Raw genomic sequence first — 21,808 nt, forward strand, 5'->3', positions numbered from 1 at the left:
CGGCCGCAGCCGGAGGCGGGGCCGGCGCGGCTGGCAGGGGTCGCCGGGGCTCGTAGATCGAAGCGCGCCGCTGCTGGAGGCCAGCCCGGCGGGAGACGGGAGGACGGACCGAGCCGGGCCGCGAGGGGAGGCCTCGGGGCCCGGATGCTGAGGCGGTCCGCCCCGGCAGAGGCCGCACGCAGGCCCCCCCCGAGGACCCAGAAAGCCCGGAATTGCCTATTGTCCGTCGGCCCTTGGCGCCGGACGGATCCGCGAGACGGTCTCTCGTCTCCCGTGTGCGAGCCTTTGCCCCTCTAGTCCTCCCCTCCGCCTCTGGGTAGGTTCTTCTCCAGGAAACTGACCCTTCCTTCCCGAAGGGGGCGGACGCCGGGCCTGCGGCGGGGAAGGGGAGGTGGACGCAGCCGCTTGGCCCTGGCCCAGGCTCCTGGCCTGTTTGCCTGTTTGCTCGTGCGTAGAGTGGCTCAGCTGGACAGGCTTTGTGGGATCGGAGGAGGAGGCGCCTTGTGGACCTTGCAGCGCCTCCGGGGACTCCCTGCTGTGCGAGTGCCGTCCCTGAGGGTGGGTGTGAACGCGCCGCCGTAGGGAGATCCGAGGGCGCCCACCCCGGCGAGTGATGGATCAGACGGGTCCTTAGGGAGAGGGTTCTGGGGGCTGAGGGTCCGAGCGAGGGCGTCGGTTGTGTGAGCGGAGAGAAGGGGCTGAGGTCTCGGCGGGAGCGTGGGAGAGAGGACCCCGAGGGCACTGGGGATCCTGGTGGGCGGCCCCGCAGAAGGCATCTGCCCCGGCAGGCAGGGCAGCACCCGGACCCTCCAGCCCTGCCGGCCTTGGCCTGGGGGAGGCTTTGTTGGAAGACAGCTTTTAAGGCAGCACTTGGCCGTCTTAAATTTAACATTTTAAAACAATGTAGAGTCAGCAGCTAGTAAGCAGCGAGAGCCTGCGTTCCTTCTAAGCCTTGCTTAGACGGCTCGTCTGTAGCTGAGGGCATTGGAACAGGAATGTTCATCTTTTCTGTGTTAATGTTCATCTTCTCAGAATGATGTCTTTGTTTGTTTTAATAATTAAAGGAAATGCTAAATTTCAGTTAGAGGTTAGTAAAAATATTTGAATTCACAACCTGAAATCTAAGTGCTGACCCCTGATTAAGAACCTCTGCTTTAAACAACTTTTGTGACAGTAAAGGTTTGGTCTCCTAGAATTTTCTTTTAAAAAGGCTTGTTGCTTTTTCATATGTCTCTGAAGAGTATACCCTTTTTAACTGTATAGATCATTTTCCTAAAGATTTTGTAGAGCTGACAAAGTATATAGATTATCATACGAAATTCCTGGACAGCTGCTGCAACAGAGAGGACTCTTTCACGTTTTGATTCATTTTTCCCCAAAGAAGAGTATCTTACTGTCATAGAGTATTATTTGTATAGACTCTAGAATGGAATAACAGTGGACAGTGCTTGGATAGGGCTCCAAGGTTTGCAAAGCCCCTTGCCTTTGTTCTCATCACATCAGTCCCTGGAATAGTGCAGAGCCGCCTAAAATGGGATTCAGCCTGACTTATTCAGACGCATCCCTTCTGCCATCACTTGCCTGAAGCCTGATCGGGCTGAAATGTGTAAACTTGAACCTGTGTAAACAATTTGAAACTGAAAAATGCAAAGTAAGGCATGATAGTTTCCCCATTTATTGTGAAATAGTTTTCGTTGGTAATTACTGTTTTGATGACATTAATAAAACTTTTTGTAAGCATGTTTACAGATAGGTATTTGATCTTTGATCTGTGACCCCATTTGCATATTCATAATATTTAAGAACTGGAACGAACCTCAGGAGCCATCTAATTCAATACATATTCAAAAGTAATTCTCCCTATAATGCACTCAGTAAATCTTGGCCATCTTTTGGATAATCACCTATTTAGAATAGACCCTCCATTTTTAGTCTTTATAAGTAACCGTGGCCAAATAATTTATCATGTATTGGTTAGGCTGCTGGTGATTAGCCTCCCCACTTAGCTAAGTTGGTCTGTCCAAGAGTCCAGCCTCTATTCACACTGCCAGAGCTAGTACCCTGCTGGCATAGCTTTTGCAGGTCCAAGATTACCGATACATGCTTCTGTAAGGCATCTGAGTGTGACTTTTGTGTAAGAGTCCAAATAAAATAAGTGCTTCTCAGGTACAAGGCCTGTTGCCCAAGCACATAAAGCCTATATAAAATATTGTAGACTGGGCAAGTCACAGCTTACTAGTGTATCTAGGCAGCAACTCTATAACTGTAGAGGTTGACCTGCACTGATACCAAATAAATCACAGGTTCAGTCCCTGAGGAGTAATCTAACAGTAAATTTTCCATTTGTAACTTCATTTTTATATTTTTAAGCCAGTTATCTTGTTTGTGCCCCCCCCATACTAGTTTACTTTCTTTTCTCTTGGTTAGAAGCATTCCTTAAAGATAGATGTAGGTGTTCTACTATAAATCTTCCAATATAGCTTAAAATATTACTGTTTATTATATATTATAGGATCTAATCTGACAAAAAAGTAAAATAACTGAGATCTAGAGATACTTCTTCGTGAAGTGTAGTTGTTAGTGTAGTTGTAGGAGAAGCCAAAAGGACTGAAGAAAATGGATTAAGATTCTGAGAAGGGAATTGTAAGGGAAGAATTGTATTCACAACATTGAGGCAAAAAACAGTTTGTTATGGGACATGGTGAAGAAGAAGTCTGTAGCATCATAGAAAGGAATAGAGGTTCTAGAACCTGCTCCTGCTTAGCAGAAGTCATTCCCCTCTCCAGAATCTTTTCAGTTGATGGTTCTCCATGGACCATGGAATGAAAGTCCCATGTTCTTAGCTTTACAGTTAAGACTGTATCAATGATATGGCCCCCAGACCTTAGAGACCATCAGGCCAACTCCTTCATTCACAGTTGAGGACACTGAGGCATGTTACTAAATGCCAGATACTGTGCTAAGCTAAGATACACTCCAGAAATTTAAAAGCAAGGAGAGAGGGCAGATTTAAGTTGTTTGACTGGAAGGTAATATTGGAGTCAGATCATAAAGTGACTTGAATGCTAGATCCAAGAGTTTATTTTATTTAGCAGGCCATCTAAACAGAACTACTCACTGTTCCCCATACCTACCTTCCTTTAGGTCAGAGATGCTAAGCTGAGTGCAGCCCTAACTAGATTAAAATGTAATTGGAAAATGTTTAATAAAATAAATAGAAATACAGTATAACACAAACCATGTTAATTTGTAGTTGTCAGTCAGTATGCCCTGCTGGTATCCAGTTCTGTTTGAGTTTGACACCTGTGCTTTAGGTCTTAGCTTATGCTGTGATCATTGTGTGATGTGCCTTCCCCAATATCCTCATTTGTTAAAATCCAACCTATCTCTTAAGGACCGGCTCAAGAGCTACCTTCTCCATGAAGTTTTTCCTTATTCCCTCAAACCAGATATGATCTCTTCCTCTAAAACCCCATATCAGTTTTGTACCTCTATTATTAATACTCACTAACACATATAATACTTTGGGGCTTGAAAATGTTTAATATCCCTTGTACAGTAGATTTTTGTTTACCCAGATTCGCACATAAATGGCCCTGTCCTGATGCCAGAAACCTAAAAAATCAAGCTGGAATAATTGACCAAAAATGTAACCTTGATTATTTCTGTGTAACCATGTTTTTCATATTTTGGTGTCACTGGCCTCAAGGGTACTTACTGTACTTGGAGAAAATGTAACCATTGAGTCCTAGCAGACTTCAGATTTAGCACTCTAGGGACTAACAGGTAGGTAGAAATATAATGTGAATGAATGAACATTTATGAAGAACTTATTATGTGCTAGGCACTGCTCTGCACTAGGGATAAGTGAAGTAGAGTCCCTGCCTTCAGGGAGCTGACATTTGTACAGGGGAAGACACCAGGCAAGAGAATGAACGGCTCCTCTTGATTTGTGAAATAACAGGGATGTTGAATGGAGTCATGCAAAGTGACTGGCATGCTTTTACATGCCATAGTAGTATTTACTGTTACTAGAGTAAGAGGTAGACATTGAGAACAGGAGACACACACATACACAGCAAGGCAAGTCTCGGGGTGCCTAGATTTGGTGGCTCCTCATAGTAGTGCGGGGTCAGGAAGGGAGGTGGAATTAAATGGCGGCCTAGCAGTGACATAGCAGAAACGTGGTGTGGTGAACTGCTCAATCAGGAGTATGGGGCCTCAGAAGGAGCTGGAGTTCCAGGGAAAGGAAGATGAGGAGTGTAGAATGTAGCCATGTTAATGATAGAGAACATCCACAGAAAAGCTTAAAAATGTTATCAGACAAGGAAAGTGTTTAAGAATCTTTAGGTGGAAAATCCATCTTTTAGAAATGCCTTCATTATTTATTTAAACCTATTCCATAGGTTACCTGACCAGGATGACGTTAGAAATGGCAAATGAAATTGGGAGAGCTACAAAATCAGACTTTGTCTAAACTGTATACATTGATTGGATAATCATATACAGTTAACTGCCAAGTCTCCAGACACAGCCTAGGTTCTAATATTTCAGTTACATAGTTTATTTCATAACAAATGGATTATTGCTGGAAATGATTCAGTTAAATAGTTTTTCCCCTTGTGAAAACTCTAGGTAGAAGATGTTTAAGGAAAAATGCCTTAAGAAATCCTTTCAGGATAGTCTGGAAAATATAAAGGAACGGATGAAAGAGAAAAGAAACAAACGATTGGCACAGATTGGCAAACCCAAACCCATCCTGGCTGCAAAGTGCAAGATACTCCGTAAGCAGTTTTTACGTTTATTTCCTTTTAACATCGTTCACTAAATTTACATTTAATAATTAATAAGCTATTGAACATTTCTTTCAGCCAACCCATCTACACAGTTGAAAAGTTACCAGGAGAACAACAGAGCTCTAGCTTTAGCTTTAGAAAATGAAAGATCCAGAGTGAGAGATGCCCAAGACACCATCCTAAATTTGCAGAAACAGTGCCAGTACCTGAACCTTCAGCTGTTTGTATTAAGAAGACAGTTGACTTCACAGCAAGAAGATTCTACTCAGGTATTTTCATTACAAAAAAAGTTGTTTTTCCAGAAGAAAATTTTAAGACCCTTGAATTAATTATTTTAACCTATTACTAATCTAGCTCGATTTTAGTTTTAAAATTTAATAGTAAATAGCTTTTTCCTATTGATTATACTAGTCAATTTAAACCTCTAGTACAATTTCAGCTTTAACCATGCCCTGTACACAAAGGTTTGAGTATAGACTTGCTTATGCTTTTCTAATTGGTCTTCTTTCAAGGCCTAACTCCATGAGCCATCTACTCCAGGAAGCCTCCCTTGATCACATCTCATTATTTGTGTTCTCACTCTTCTCCCTTTTTCTTGTACTTGTTTGTACCTTTTGCGTTCCTCCAATAAAATATAAACTTCCTGAGGGCAGGGATTGATTTTAATTTTTGTCTTATTGTCTCCAGTGCCTTGCACTTACTTACACGGGAAGCATCTGGTATCTGTTTGTTTTAAGAGCAAATAGCAATTTGAACATTTGACTTTTTGCATTGATGATCATTTAGCAAATTGAACTGAGTGACAGAGATAAGTCACTAAGCTGAGAGAGTAATTATTAATTTAAGCTGGTTCTAAAGACAGCAGGTAAATTACACTAGGTCAAAAGACTCAATCACCTTTCTATTCATTTTGCAGCAGCAGTTTATAAGTATTGATCTTATAGTTCAAGTTACCAAAACAATCTTTTTAACCATCCTGACTGAACTCCTTTGTCTGATTCTGTTTCATATGATTATGTGAACGTGACCGGAATCAGTACTCAGAGTTTTAGTAGATTGATTTGGGAAAAGGTTTGACCCTCTAATGGTCTTTTGATATTAACAGCCAATATTTTTTCAGCATTTTGATTATTGCTATTTTAGGGGAATCAAGTTCATTATTGAGTTTGGTTATTTAAATCTAAATTTATTTCTGCAGACCTGGTATCATGTAATCCGCAGTTTGGGGCCACTCAACCATCTAGCCTAATCTCATTGTTCCTTTTCATACTTTCCATTCCAATTAAAGTGGGCTACTCTGTTCTCAAAATGAGCTTTCCTGCGTCTGTGTCTCTTTATTGTGTCATTTCCTATATCTGAAATGTCCTCCTTATCTTTACTCATGGAATCCCTCCACTTGCTTTATAGTCCTGTTCAAATACCTTCTTGATCTTTAACAACCTCCCATTTTGCAGTTCCCTTATTATTAGCACTTCTTAGTTTCTGCTTCTCTGGTGCATTTCATATTGTGTATTAGAGTTACTTGGGTTTAGTTCTTCTTTGGTTGTTCCCCACCCTTCTCTCCCACTCCCTACATTAATTAAGCTCTATAAGGACCAGGCTCATGTGTAGAAATTTGATTTTACTCTCAGTGCCTAGTGTCTTCACTTCTGTCCCTACCCATCTTGCAAAATAGTTTTGGTAATTGATAATATTAGGAATTCATTATAACATAATGTAAACATTTTCTCTTTTCTTCCACCAGGCTAATCTATCAACTTTGAGAGATATTATTCATAAGGTCACTCAGAAATTGCTAGAGACAGCTGACCTTCTCAGTCCAGCTCAAGCTTTGTGTTCTACATCTCTTGTAAGTTCACTCAATTGTCTTTCTTTTTTTCTTTTAAGACATTTATTTCAATTACTATTTATTGAGCACCTGCATGGTACATAATATTGTTTGCGAGGTGCTGGTGCTTTTTTTGTTGTGTATTAATAAAAGTATTCAGAAAAGGAAATACTGCAACAACTACTCAACCTTCTCATCCCTTGTCAAGCCCCTCTTTGCCTCTCCCATCTCCTCTTCCTCTCTCAACAGATGACCTTGCTTCCTACTTTGCTGAGTTCCTCTTTTCCCTTTCTCCATCTCTCAAATATACATCTTTGCTTATCCTCTCCTTTGAGTCATTTTCCAAAGGGGTCCCTTCTTAACAGGTCTAACCCTTCTGGCTTTAATTCCATTTCCTCCAGGAACCCTGGACGTTGCCTAATTGATGATTTCTTCCCTCTCACATATCTTCATTCTCTCCCTTTTTAATGGCTTCTTCTCTGTTGCCCCTTGACATGCCAAGTTTCCCCATTTTTAAAATATCCCCTGAATTTACCATCCTATGTCAGTCTTCCCTTCTCCTACCAGATTTCTAGAAAGAATTTTCCACTACTAGTTCTCATCATTAATTTAGTGCTTAATGCCACTGTTGTACTGAAACTGTAAGGTTATCAATGGCCTTTGAACCTGAAGTTCAATGATCTTTTTGAAGTGAATGCCTATCCTCCTTTGCCTCTCTGCTGTCATTGACACTGTTGACCACCCCTTGATACAGAGCCTCTCCTCCTTTGGCTTCTTGTGCCACCACTTTGTCCTGGTTCTCGGGCCTGGTCCCTAAGCATGAGAGACCCTCATGCTTCTACCGTAGGCCTTCTTTACTCTTCGCTCCACACTCAGGCCCATGGCCAGTTCCCATCAGTTCCCAGTCATCATCTCTACAGATGATTCCAAAATCCATGTCTTTGTCCAAATGATTGACCTCTCTCCTCCTCCCACGTTAGGGGAGGGCATTGAAATTCTTCTCTACACAGCATGTCTTAAAAATAGTTGAGATTGAATGAGACATAGCAAATGTATGGATTTGTTCTGGTTGACCGTGCCTATTTGTTTTAAATACAGCTTTCTTATGGGGTGGGGTTTGGGAGCGAGGGAAGCAAGTAATAGTGTTGCCCAAAAAAAAGAAGGAAAAGAAAGAATTAGGGACTCAGTGAAAAAGGGAACAGAAAGAAATTCAGAAGCAAACATACAAACAGGACAATTTCAAAAACAACACGTTGAATTTATTATATACTTTTAAAAAATAAGCTGTACATAATAGAAATTCATGGTTTCACGTAGTATTCATTTGTTCTCTTCTACTTTATGTGTAGAGATGTTCCCTCTTTGGGTGTTAAGTTGCTTTTCTGTCTTCTCATTATTTCTTGCCAGTTGCTCAGGGAGGAAAAAATACTTGAATCATTTCCTAGTCTTTCTGAAGTTTTAGTGAGAAGCAGCCAAGGACGTTGAGTAAGAGTTGGATTTAGAAAGGCTTATTATTAACAAATTGAGACATTTACAGAAAGTAATAAAAGTTCCTTGCTCTATGGTCCAGCTTTTTGATAGTCTTTCATGAATGACTAGAAATAAATCAACAGTGAAAATACTGTCATGTGTTGGATAAACCATGTTGGAATTTTTAAGGGGAAAAATTGCTCATTGAAAGTAGTTTTCTTACTCTTCTTCTGTACAGCCACTGGTATACTTCTAACTGTAACATCTGTAGAAAGATTAAAACATCTTAAAGGAACATTACTGTCTGCTAATTTCTGACTAGGCAGATAATAATACAGACTTCGCTGTGCTGTTCAGAGTGTCTAAAGGCCCTTTTGGATCCATGTGGTTACATTTTTCTTTTTAGCCAAAGTTTCAGTGTAATTTTAGAATTATTCATGAAGTATAGCAAGCACTCCTTTTTCATTTAATCTATTTACTATCAGCAATAGGGGCTATGAATAAACCTTTCAGATAGTAACTACAAGGATAGTTGAACTTTTCAGAAAAACGTGACTTTAAACCTTTGGAAAATAGAGACTACTTAAGTCTGCGGTGTTATCCAGCATGAGTTTATCATCTTCAGTGTCCCTATAAATGTCATTTTGATCTGATAGCTTTCTAAAATAATGTCTCTTTGAAGAAAAAATGTATAAATACAAGAAAAATTGTTATTCCCTTCCACTCCTATTTTGGAGACAAAGTATTTGGACCTCCAGAACTTGAGTAGGGTTTTTGCAGCTAAAGAGGAAGCCCACATCAGTGGGTCACCCTTAGTTGCTTTCTCTTGCATAGTTGAACTGCTACAGTAACTAGTAATGTTTCCATATGAATATTTCCATGTTAATGAATGTTTTTCATACATATTAACAGAACCAGAGAACGTGTACCTCAGAAACAGAGAAATGCTACAATGAAGATATCTCCAGTGACTCGGCAGTAAATTATTTACCGTTAGTATAAAAGTTTTTCAAAATTGTTAGTAAGTGCACCTCTCAGAAAAAGAATTCTCTTCTGCTGACAAAAAGTTCTGCTATGTAGTTTGCTATATTTATCTGGGGTCTGAATGTTATAAAATGAGATTTGTTGAAATCACTGAGCCAAGGAAAAAATATTTTGGCTTTCTTACACTTTTTTAATGGTCTTCGTTGTTGGATCAGTATAAGAAGGCTTTCTAGGATTGCTCTTTAAAAACTTAACAGACTGAGAACTGTATTGAAATGATTATTCTAATGATGATTTTTTCTTATGGCATAACTAGTGGAGTTGAGTTAGGGTTATATTTCTGAGATGGTTATCATTTGATTAATGTAAAACTACCCTTGTGGGTCATCAGAATCCATATTTAAATACTGGTTTTCATGGGTAAAAATAGTGTGTTAAAATTTCAACTAATTTGTAATTACATATTAGTGGTTGGATATGATGAAGAAAATCACATTTGTGGATCAAAGAAATTTAAATCTTACATTCATTTTGAAATGAAATGTGTTCTCTTTTGGTATGCTGAATATACAATATAATTCAGACTGTACTAATTCAGAATTTCGTCATTTGGTCATGTACAAATTTTATCTTTGAACCACTTAACAAAGAGGTTACTGAGAAAAGTTTTAAGTTAAATAGGAGTAAATTAAAACATAAACTGAATGCCAAAAGGGACCTCAGAGGTCATACAGTCCAACCACATCATTTTAAAGATGAGGAAAATAAGACCCCAAGAGATCACACAAGTAGTCAGGAGGATTTTGAGCTCAGGTCCTCTGTCTCCTACTCCAGGACACTTTCATCCTTCTCCTGGTTTAAAAAAGAAATGGATCTATGTCCTTTGCCAGATCAGGGACCATTCTGTCTGGATTCTTCCAGCTGCAAAGGGATCTTTAGTCACCCAGCCTAATCCCCTTCACAGTGCATACTGGGAAACTGAGGCTGAGAGCTGACTGACCTGAGTTCAAGAGAGGAAGTAATGAAGTTGAGATTAAAGCTGAATTCCTTTCAGCCCGCATCTTGCATTACTGCCTCTCACCAAGTAAGGACAGAGTACTTCAAGCAAAGCAGTTCAGAATGGGTCCTATTAATTGATACACACACACACACACACACACATTCAGACACACCCTTCAGACACACACCACCCCATCCCATACACAAAAGTTTGAAGAATTGAATGTGCTAGTAATGAGAAATTAGCCTCAGGGTGATTACTGTTAAAAAAAAAAAAAGTTTGTAGATAATCTCTGGCTAGAGAGCTTTCATTGGGTTGGGAGGTGTTACCTAAAAAAAAATCCTACAGAAATTAGGAAAATGTTGAAATTATTGTGGTAGGATTAATGAATAAATTGCAGTTGTTATTCGTAGGCAACTTCCAAGGTGTGTACCTGTTCTGGATGCTGACCTTCCAGGAAAAGGCAGATCATTTCAAATAGAAGGTAATTGCACCCACTGTGCTCACATCGCATCAGTGGCTTCCCATTACTTTTAGAATAAAGTCTAAACTCCTCAGCTTAGCATTCAGGGCCATTCACAGTTTGGACCCAGTCCATGTTTCCATTCTTAACTTTGTATTCCTTAAGGCAAATCCATACCTGCCTCATCCACTCTTCATCTTTACTCATATAATTCTTTTTGCCTCAACTGTCATCCTTACTCCCTGCCATCTGCACAGATTTTATCCAGGTTCTGTTGTCCTCAGTGACCTCTCTCTCTCTCTCTCCTTTGAATTTCTGTAGAATTTAATGCCTATTCTACTTATTTGATATTTAAACAAAAATTCTGGGTAGCATACCATCATTTTTTCCCGTGCCTTTTCAGTAAAATTGTATGTTCCCAAGAAGGTCACATCATTACCTTTTGTGTTTTCCTGTAGCTGTTTTTATAATGTTATGCAGGTAAATGTTGCTTAATTTTTTTGTTGGTTGATTTATTAACTAGTTCAACTAGATTCTTTTCTATAAGTCAGATGAATATAAATAGATCTTTGGAGAGTTTTTTCCAGGGGCCAAACAAAATCTTCTCACAAGTCACATTCATGTAACTGAGAAACCTAATGATAATGTCAAGTTTCCAAGATTATTCCTAAAATAGACACTTTTACAACCTATTGTAAGTGTAGAAAACAACTTTCTGGTCCTGTCATGTCAAAGGAACAACCCCTTAGGAAGGGGAGTGGGGAGGAAGGAGAACCTTTTAAATTAATTTATGTATTAAATTTTTAGGAGAAAGCTCTCCTGTTTGTCAAGATACACTGGGGATTAATGTGGAAACTTCTCCAAACAAAGAGGAGAAACTCCCTGATGCTGTCTTACCAAGAAGTGTATCTATTCGGAACTACAGTATACAGAAAACGCATTCTGATGTGTGTCACATTGAAATCTTAGATCATTTAGAAATTGGTAATTTGACAGAGGAATTTTGCAAACCAGACAGTCTTGTATTTGAGGAAAACCCAACAAACAGTCTTGTCGCTGAAAATCTAGACCAAAATTTCTGTCAGTGGAACAAGAATCAAATTAATTTCTCTCCAGAACTGACTGAGCCAGATGCTCTTACTGAAACAGAATGTGTGGTGGTGGAACCTGAAGTGAAACCAACTGAAATGAAAAATAAATATTCACAAAGAGGAAAAAGAGAACACAAAGGAAAATCCAGTGGGACAAGGAAATCTACACGTGCATCCAAAGGTAGGAAGAGCCGAAGAGAGGGTAATAAAACTCCCTCCAAGGAAAAATTAAATGAGTCTCTTGAATCCATTGATGCCTATGATTTTAATTGTAAAGAACGTGTTCACAGCACTCCTTTCCGGCGCAAGAAAGTGAATGATGAACGTGAGCGAGAAGAAATCAGCATTCGGTCTGAGATGAACAGCTCTGAATCAAGTATTTCAGAACAGGATTCTGGTGAACTCTATGTACCTTTCAAACAAAAGTCAAAATACATGCAAAGTCGGGACTCTCTTCTAAGTCCAGTCCAAGTGAGGCCCCGATCCAAAAGGATACTTTTAGAGCAGAACAAGTGTATGACTGAAACTACCCCTGAGAGCTCTGTGAGAGCGGACAGCAGCCACTGCATCGGTAAGTGAACCACTTGTTTGTCTGCAGTTTTGATGTTGATGATAAATGATAGCTTGGTGCTGATACACTCAACATATGTTTCTCTGGGGGAGGTTACAGAATCACCATCTGTGTCTGGGGGGTTGTTCAGGCTGATAATGTAGGGAAACAATTCCTGTCTTTCTTTGGCCCACTCCAGGCTGGTCTTTAAACACGATTCCAGGCATATTACAGACAGCCTATTTGTGAAGACCACAAAAAAAAAAAGTTTGGTGGAGATACAGTTGGACCAAATCAAGGGATGTACATATATTGTACAAAATTATAAAGCTTATAAATAATGGATTGCAAACACAATTCGGCTTATCGAATTGATATGTATACACATTTATGCTTCATCACGTCGGATGACTTGATAATCTTTATGAATCAACCGTCTACTCTTACATTCTCCATACTGCTTCATTAACAACTTCTCTTGCCTTAACCCCCCAACTCTGCTCCTGATCACATTTTCAGAAAATTATGTCCGTTCCTATTTTGTTAAAAATGTAAAGTCATCTTGTAGGAGGTCCCTAGGTTTGTTCCTGACCCCAAAATCTGAGTCTTGGAAGTAAAAAGGAGCTCATTAGAGTCCTCTGCTTGAATTATGGCTGCCCCTCTACCATGCAGTGTCCCTTGGCAGGTGATTAGTCCAGTCTTTGCTCAAAGAGGCAGATGACAGGAAGTATGGAACAAAGCGTCTTGGCAGACCATCCCAACTAGAGAATGTCCTATTCAGATGTTCTTTTTGTAATGGCCACCCCTTAGTCCTAGGTCTGCCCCTGGCAAAACCTGGGATTACTCATGGTCTCTCATGCTCACCCAGCTTTGGTTGCTTCAGCCAGGTAATATAATGTAGTCATTTCCTCCATCTCCATTCTCAGTGTTCTCTATGCCTTTTCCAGTCTGTTAATGTCCATTTCTAAGCAGAGCATTCAGAATTTAGTAAAAGTTTATTAGGCACCTACCATGAGGCCAGGCTGAGAACACAAAGAAGGCCATAATAGTCCATGTTTGGCCAAATGAGGAGAGAGTATGACAGACAAGTGGCCACCATCTTTCTGGGCACAAGATGCCTCCTACAGACACATCAGGCTTCTATTGACTTCTGTGGAACTTTCAAGTACCCTGAAGCCTCTATAACCCTAATTCTAATTCCTTCACACCTTTTTCACATGGACAGCTGTCTAACCATCTCTCTAGTCCTGTGCTTGTGGAGTTTGTTTGTTTTTTTATTACATAACTATCATTTATTCCCTCCTGTATTTCATTTTACCACTTCGAGTATGTCAAAATCTCTCTTGAATATTAACTCTACCATCCAATGGATTTAGGTGTCCTTCCTGGATTTGTTTCATCTGCTTGTATGATAAGCATGCCATCTACACCTAGATCCAAATCATTAAGTAGAACAGAGCCAGGGATAAGTCCCTAGGACATTCCCAAGACCTCCTCTCTACTTGACTTTGCTCTTTTAATCCAATTATGTGTCCATCCTGGCATGGCTCCTGACCTCCCTAATTGTACTATAACTAATCCATATCTGGTCATCTTGCCCACAAACATTCATTGAGTGTCTTGACATTGAGTCATGTGGCAGACTAGAAGTGGGAGTGCTTGCTGCACCAGACTTCTAAGCGAGGTGAGTCTGACATGACCTGATCTTGAGGCTCTTCCTTACCAATAATTCTGAGTCTTTCTCGGTGTTCACAAATCATTCCATTCATAGTACCTTCTGGAACTGGGGCAGGAATGGAAGGCATACCTACAAGTCTGTAGTGGTGGAATAGACCTTGCTTTTCTTTAGGCAGGTATTGCCTGGGTCAGACTCCAGAAGTTCTCTGAGGTCACTGACAGTGAAAACCCGAGAGTTCATCCAACTTAACCCACTTATTTTTACAGATGATACAACTGAGGTCCTGATGAATTGTCCAAGGTCACAAGATAACATGACCAGGGTTGAAATCCAGACTACACTGTGGTTACTCTGCAGCTTCCCCCTGCCTGTGCCAGTGTCTGTCACCACAGGACATCACATCGTATTCTCTCGTTGTTATTTATACCTGTCATCATCACGTTGTGATATTGTTTCCCATTCTGCATCTGTCCATGTCACTGGGGACCTTTCTTTTTCAAGGCTTCAGGATGTGGTAACATGAAGTCTTGAGTGCAGTTTATTCTTGGCTTACCATCTCTTCACTTATCTTGCCTCTCAATTCTCGAAAAGATCATTTTAGGAAAAATGACTCCTCATTTTCAGGTTGAGCTGATTTCAGTGTTGGATCTGTTGGGATTGCACAGTAATGTTGATCTTCCTTTAATCCTTTCTGCTCATTTGAGGTTGATTTTGACTTTTGCTCTGGTTTAATGGAGCAAACTTCCCTTCACCCCATCTTTCCTCCTTGCCTTCTGGCTGATGGCTCTCCTAACCAATGCCAACCTCACTCTCCTAGGCTTTTCATCACTCTCCTTTCCAGCTAGTCCTCAGTGCTTGTTTGGGTGCTGTCATTCATGTCCTCTCTTCAGTCTCTTTCCTTTGGCTCCTTCTTCTCTAGCTTAAAAACACTTCTAATTTTTTTTTTCCAGTCCTACCATTTCCTCATCTTTTCTTCTCTTTTCCTGCCAGTCTTAAAAGAAGCAATCTCCGCTTACTTTCATTACCACATCACCTGTTTGCCTCTAAAGCCCATTAAAATTTGCCATGTGCTCAGACAGTTCTACTAAAAATTACCCTCAAAAAGGCCACTAAGTGGCCCCATTACTAAGTCCAGTGGCTTCTTCTCAGTCTTCCTCCTCATTGACCTTTATAGCATTTACAATTATAATCTATCTCACTTGGGTCAGACTCTCCCTGCAGGCCACATTTACATGTTGTGCTTTGTTTTGCTCATCATTTCCCAATGACATTTTAATCTGTGCCTCACGCATTGAGACTGACATCTCTAGTCAGCACTATCCTCTTTGATTCTCTAAGACCAGATTTTCCTCCCTTTCTTACTCTTCTAATCATTTCTCCAACTCCCTGTTGTTGTTTCATTGTGGCTTCTTTTTTTTAACTCCTAGCATCACCAGAGGCTCTGTCCTTGGTCATTTTTCCTCTTGCTATACTTTCTTCTTTGCTGATCTTATCCATTCCCATGTCTTCAGCTATTACCTGTATTCACATGACTCAGAAATTTCTATATCTAGCCCTTACTTGTTTCTGTCTCTCCATCTGTGTGTGTCTCTCCATCCCTTTCCCTACCCCAGCCCCATATTAGATCAGTTGCTAAGTCTTGTTGATTCTATTTTCCTAATGTATCAAATCCAGCCCCTCCCGCTGCTGCCTCCTTAGTTCAGATCTTTATTTTTGCTTCTTGAATGGACCATCATGATAACCTTCTAACAGACTGGCCTCCCTTTCCTCTCCTCCCCACAACTGATTCCTCTTTATTGGTCTTTCTAGAGCACAAATATGATCAGATCACACTACTGCTTAAAAACCTTAGCTAGATGCCCCCCACCTTTACTGTCCACTGAACAGATCAGACTCTTTTTCCTGGAATTCAAGACCTTACAGAGTCTGAGTCCAGCCTACATTTCAAGCCTAATCAAGTGCTTTTCATCTACTCAGTGCTCTAGCCAAACTGACCTTCACCCCAAATATGTCCTCTTTTCCTGCCTTTGCCCTGTTCCCCAAGTCTTGAATAAGTGACATGACCCTTTTGTCTGCTTGTTGATGTTTTCCCCATGTTTCTGCACTCAGCTACCACCTGACTCTTGAAGCCTTGATTACCCTGCACCCCAGCTAGGTAGGATTTCTCTCATTCCTTAGACCCTTTTTACTCTTTACATACTTATCCTGTTCAAAGTTGTATTCTCTGAGTTCATGTCTTAATCGTATTTGTGAGAACAGAACCAGAGTTACATCAGGTAAACATTCTGACCTGTCTAAACTCAGGTTTCATAAGCGATTTTAGGTTTTTTACTTTTTCTAGATCACTCTTCCATGAATGTTCTTTCCATAGGTTCACCTTCTGAAACTCAGCAGTCATTTCATCTCAGCTTGAAGGATGTCACCAATATCCATCAAACTTCTGGTGCAAAAAGCAGAAAACATTCCATTCCATTTAGCAAGAGTGATGAAAGTTCTGCATTGCCCCTGCATAAGCGCAGGTGTACCCTCAGTGTGAATTATAAGGAACCTAAACTTGCCACGTATGTTGTAATGGTCTTTTTGGGAGGTGAGGCAGGGGGTTGTGGGTGTTGGGACAGAAGGACTGGGAGTCACATTGTGATTTAATTCAACTGTGATTCTAATTTAAACTACAAAGGTTATACATGAATCTTAGGATTACTTCTAACATCTTATTTTATTCTCATAGAAAACTGAGAAGAGGAGACCCATTCACAGATGTGTGTTTTTTGAATTCTCCAATTTTCAAACACAAAAAGGATTCCAGACAGCGCAGATCTTCTAGAAAGCGCTCATCGTTGTCCAAATACAATGAAGTTTTTGTTGGATGTCGTTGAAATTCATCTTAAACTGCCTTGATTGAAAAGAAATGATGGTGTTATTCGACTCAGAGTAGACAGAACTCTTAACATGAAAAGTTCTGCTGCCTAAAGCACCACGGTGCTTTAACAACCTATCTTCAAACATTGGACGTTGATTTTTTTCTTACTGTAGATAATTGGTCTTACCCTCTTCAAAAGCTTAAAATGTATTGTATTACCTAAAACCCCTAGTTTTAATGAAAATTATATTTCCTGTAGTAATTGTAGAGAAAATAGTGGTGGTTAATTAGACAAATTAAAAATCTTTAAATTAGTAACTTCATACATCTTTGTTTTCCTCATATATGGGGAATCATAACTGAAATGTATTAAAAGACAGGTAAAGAATCATTCCAAACTCTTTAATTATTCAGTTTCATTACCTGCTGATAATAAAATTTCTGGTCACTTCGTATGATTTAATGTTTGACTTTTTGTAGCCTTGTATATATCTGCTTAAACTTTTAAGAAATCTGTTACTTACCATGTACCATAAATAATAAAAGTTTTATAAGCTAGCACTGTAATAATTGTCTTCTCATTTTCTTCTTTATTGAGCAGAGTGTAGAATTACGTGATTGGAGCAGTTGTCTTGGAGTTTGAAAGATCAAATGACTGCATACCTGGAAACACTCAAAGGAATGTCCCTTTGCTTTGCGTTGTTTGATGTAGGACTGGCCTAGGCAGCTTTCTCCATTCTCACTAGGAGCAGATTCCACCGGAGGCACCAAATTTTACCTTAAGTCAATTTTTATCAATGCAAATAAGAAAATATTGTTAATTTAACAGAAGATTGAATGAGCATTCACATTTTCCCATTCGGTATCTCAGTAGATTCTTAAAAGGCAATCTGTAAAATGAAGGCACGAGGTTGCGTATTGAACCCTTCCAGTGTGATAAAAATAGATAGCAATGCCTGTTTTTGCCTATCTTCTGCTTTGTTAAAAGCAAGAAAAAATTGAGTTTAAAAATATTTGTGAGATCATCATTCCTAAGTTGTCTTGTTATATAAGGCAGTGAAGTTTTTGTGAATAGGTATCCAGAGATGGCATATCCTTCACAAAACTGGGATTTCATTAATGTAGGTGTTCCCTCTATCAGTGGGGTGTAGGGTGTGTTCAAGGAAGACTAGTTTCTCTAGCGTGACAGCTACGAAGCCCTTTCACCCAACTCTCACATGTGGCTCCCAAGAAATTGTAGCATGTACAGCAAGGACACCCTGGTAAACTTTCAAGATGGGCTAAACAAGGTTGAGGGTAAGCAAGTAGTCTCAAACCCTTCAGTGAATTAGGAGGGTGGCTACCCCAAGCATGTGAAGATTTCCCTTGGCAGAGTAGGTGGATGAGAACAGTTTGTTCCAGCAGCCATGAAGGCAGCTAAAGCAGGCACCGTGGGGAGCTTAGAGCTTGGTAAAACATCAGAGATGTTAAGTCATTCACCGCATCCCAAGCCATGACCAGTTTTCTTTGACTTTGTCTTGCCAATGGACTTTCATAACTCTGGAAGAGAACATGAGGCTCATTTCATGCATCTCACAAATCCAATTTATGCTCAAATCAGTCATTTTAACATGTTTAGCTCCCTCAAAGTCCTGTGGTGACTGGCAGGTGTGGATACACTGGGAGTTGTCACAATCCTGCACACAGGCCTACCAGGATCATTGGATCATCTAACTGGACTGAAGCAGCAGAGGGATTTAGCAACCCCTGGGTATCTAAGCAGCCTTTCTGAAGGACCACACTGTTCACCTGATGTGCGGAAGGATCTAGGAAGGGTGCCCCCAAAAGTGTCTGCTTCACCCAACTGTGGCCTGCTTACTGTATGACAAGCAGGGATCCTGTCCTGTGGTTGAAACAAAAAAATGTACAAAAACTTGTGCTAAGATGCTTCCACTCACCATCAATACATGGAATATGTGCACATTTACTCACAATACAAAATTCAGTAGACCTGAAAGACAACTCTTTGCAAGAGAACTCAGCAGATACTGCATCTAAATAGCCCTGAAACAAGGCTGGTAAATGGAGGCCAGCTTATCAAAGTTGCAGCTGAATGCATATTTTTCTGGAGTGGCTTCAGTGAAGGGGAGTGCTGTGAAGTGGGCATAGTTTTTGCAATCCAAACTAATGTCGACAAGCTTGTATGCCTCCCAAAAGGAGTGAATGACAGGCTCATGACAAGTGATTGTAACTTGCAGGAAAGCATCTTGCTATCCTCTTCAGTGCATCATCTTCCACCATGATGAACCCTGATGAGCTTAGAGCAAACTTTCATGAAGAGATCCTTATCATCAGTATGCCAAAAGAGTACAAGTTTATAATTCTGAGTGACTTCAATGCAAGAGAAGGCAGGGACCACCAGACATGGCAGGGAATCCTTAGGAGGAATGGAGTTGGAAATAGCAACAGTAGTCACAACTGAAGATTTGTATATCTCATGACCTTATCACCAACACTATCTTTTATTTACTTAAATGCAGAAAAACTTCAAGGATGCACCCTCCTGGCAAACGTTGACATGTAATAGACTGTAAGAAGAAACAGGATGTGAGAGTGACCAAGGTGATGTGGAGCACAGAGTATTGAACTGACCAGATTTACTCCCTCCAAACTATTTGCATTTGACAAAAGTGGAGGCCCCAAGGCAAGATAACCACCAGAAGACTTGACTTAAATGTCAACAGATTAAGGCATTTCTCTGAGCATGAACAGTTTGTGGCTAACTTGGAGGGAAAACTGAGCCAACACATGGAGTAGGCAGCTTTCAGAGATTGGTGAACATCACTGCATTTACTCATCTGGGCCAGAACCATAGCTAACATCAAGATTGGTTTAACAGGAATGATTGGGAAATTCAGAAGCCAGTAAATTAAAAATGAAAGCTCTACAGGGTTTTACCAATAGGATAGTTCATTCATCTCTCCAGTGAAAGTAAAGTGCAAGAGAAACAGAGATGCAGGATTCTTGGCTCAGGAAGATGAAATTCAGTTTTGTGCTGATAACAATCCAGAGAGGTTTTATGATGCCTTGAAGGCTATTTGTAGACCAAAGATCCATGGTGCATCTCAACTACTCAGTGCTGATGGAACCACATTGATTAGTGATAAGGACATGATCCTGGAGAGATGGAAGAACACTTCCATAATGTTCTCAACAGACCATCATCAACGAGTGCTTGAAGCCATCGAGCATTTCCTCTCTAGCCAAACTTCCAACCAAAGAAGAGGTTTTGAATGGCATCAGGCTCCTTTTAGTGGCAAAGTATGTAATACTGGTGCTATTCTGGCTGAGACTTACAAGGGAGGAGGTCAAAGGCTGACTATAATTTTCTGGGTTCCCTAGCAAAAGGAGGTTATCCTCCAGAAGTTCAAGGATGCTTCCACTATCCATCTCTATAAAGGAAAAGAGAATGGGGGGTGGCTGTTTTCCCCTGGGGGTTACCTCCCTCTCTTAATCATTGCTTGCAAGATTCTCGCCAGAATCATCCTTAATAGGTTGATTCTTCACCTGGAAGATGCTCCTCTACCTGTGAGCCAGTGTGGCTTCAGAAAGGGCTGAGGAATGGTCTACATAGTGTTTCCTGCCCAGTAATTCCAGGAGAAATGCCAGGAGCAGAAGGGAGATCTGTATGCAATGTTCATTGATCTGACCAAGGCCTTTGATAATTTCAGTCATGAGGGCTTGTGAAAAATCATGGCAAAATTTGGTTGCCGGGAGAAGTTCATCAGTATTTGTGGGGAAACTGAGGAAGATTCTCCCCAGTCCCTTGCATGACCACCACATGACCTAACATAAGGAATGCAACTTAAAGTTGATATGCTTAACTGGGAGTGCCAGGGGAAGCAGCAGGTTTCAAAGGCATACAATGAGGTCAGTTTACAATGGCTCTGTGGACCGTCAGTTTGGTAGACAGTCTACATCTTCTTCACATGAAGATTGCGCTGAAAATTTCCAAAACCATGAAGCAATCTGAATTCCCTCATGCGCGGGAACTTTCCCACCCCACTCACAGCCTTATTAGGGCTTTATTATATGAATTTTGGTACTAGTCTAACCCCAGGCTTCCCTCTCCTGTTTCCCACCTTTTACATACATAGAGCTGAGTTCACCATACATTAAATAATTCCAAAACCTTTATAAATGCCCTTTTTGAGGGCTGTCATGTCTCCCTCAAGTTTTCTCTGTATTATCTGTCCTTATAACTGTCACTTTCCCATACAAAAAGTTTCAGCGGCTCCCTATTAACCTGGAAGACAAATATATATGCTCCTTAGGCACTTAAAGAAAGCCCTTCTAAATTTATATTTCCACACTGATGTCACATCCCTCCCAAATCTCTGAGTTCTAAATACTAAGTTCCTGATGAACTGGCTTGGTTGCTGTTGTCTCTGGTTGACATCCCATGTCATGCCTTTAGTCATAGGAACCTAAGATTTAAAGCTGGGAAGGTCTTGGAGGCCAAGTCCAAACTTCTCATTTTTACAGATGAATAAAATGGCTCAGAGAATTTAAAGAGATTTGCCCAGGATCACAGTGTCTTCTAGGTACAATTCCTGACTCTCAGCCCAGCATCTGTTCTTTGAGGCTCATGCTTTCCTTACTTCTCTTCTGCCTCTTAGAATCCCTTACTTCTTTCAAGAGGTCAGCCAGCTGCCACTTCCTACACAAAGCTTTTCCTATTCTTCTCCATTACCCCTGCTCTTCTCCCTTGCTTCCATAACTATATTTAGTCTATATGTTTTGGATACATCAATTAGATATATCAAAGTTTGTGGTTTCCTGATGGTAGGTGCCCGTTCCAAAAATGCATCATCTCTGTGCCTTTGGTGTCCTTCACCTTCAGTCTTCCTTGGTTTTCCCCAACCGCTCTTTGACTTTCTCCATCTCACTCCCCTTCGTGGCTGTTGTCCTGCCCATCTGCCACCACTCCTGTTAGCTATGAACACACCTTTTGGGTGGCTGATGAGCTTATTTCCCTTGCTTTTAATTACGTATCACTCGGTGTGTTGGTATATGCACCCTTGATTCAATCCTTACAGGTCTTATGTT

The 21,808-nt window shown here is 40.5% G+C and overlaps 1 protein-coding gene across 3 annotated transcripts; it reads left to right on the forward strand.

Annotated features, from left to right (window-relative positions):
• Nucleotides 1–183: 183 nt before the first annotated feature.
• Nucleotides 184–17,278, forward strand: SGO1 (shugoshin 1). 3 transcript variants are annotated; one of them, XM_072651218.1, is made up of 9 exons: nucleotides 184–316; nucleotides 4,636–4,784; nucleotides 4,872–5,065; nucleotides 6,541–6,645; nucleotides 9,007–9,086; nucleotides 10,492–10,562; nucleotides 11,349–12,203; nucleotides 16,232–16,421; nucleotides 16,589–17,278. In XM_072651218.1, the coding sequence occupies exons 2-9, from the start codon at nucleotides 4,643–4,645 to the stop codon at nucleotides 16,734–16,736; spliced, it is 1,785 nt and encodes a 594-aa protein (XP_072507319.1). In that variant the 5' UTR covers nucleotides 184–316; nucleotides 4,636–4,642; the 3' UTR covers nucleotides 16,737–17,278. The 3 variants fall into 3 exon arrangements, with proteins under 3 accessions (XP_072507319.1, XP_072507321.1, XP_072507320.1); XM_072651220.1 differs by lacking the exon at nucleotides 16,589–17,278 and adding an exon at nucleotides 14,127–14,374 and having other exon boundaries at nucleotides 16,232–16,414; XM_072651219.1 differs by lacking the exon at nucleotides 184–316 and adding an exon at nucleotides 466–558.
• The last annotated feature ends 4,530 nt before the right edge of the window (nucleotides 17,279–21,808 follow it).

The sequence above is a fragment of the Notamacropus eugenii genome, chromosome 3 (genome assembly GCF_028372415.1).
Source record: "Notamacropus eugenii isolate mMacEug1 chromosome 3, mMacEug1.pri_v2, whole genome shotgun sequence".
Lineage (NCBI taxonomy): Eukaryota > Metazoa > Chordata > Mammalia > Diprotodontia > Macropodidae > Notamacropus > Notamacropus eugenii.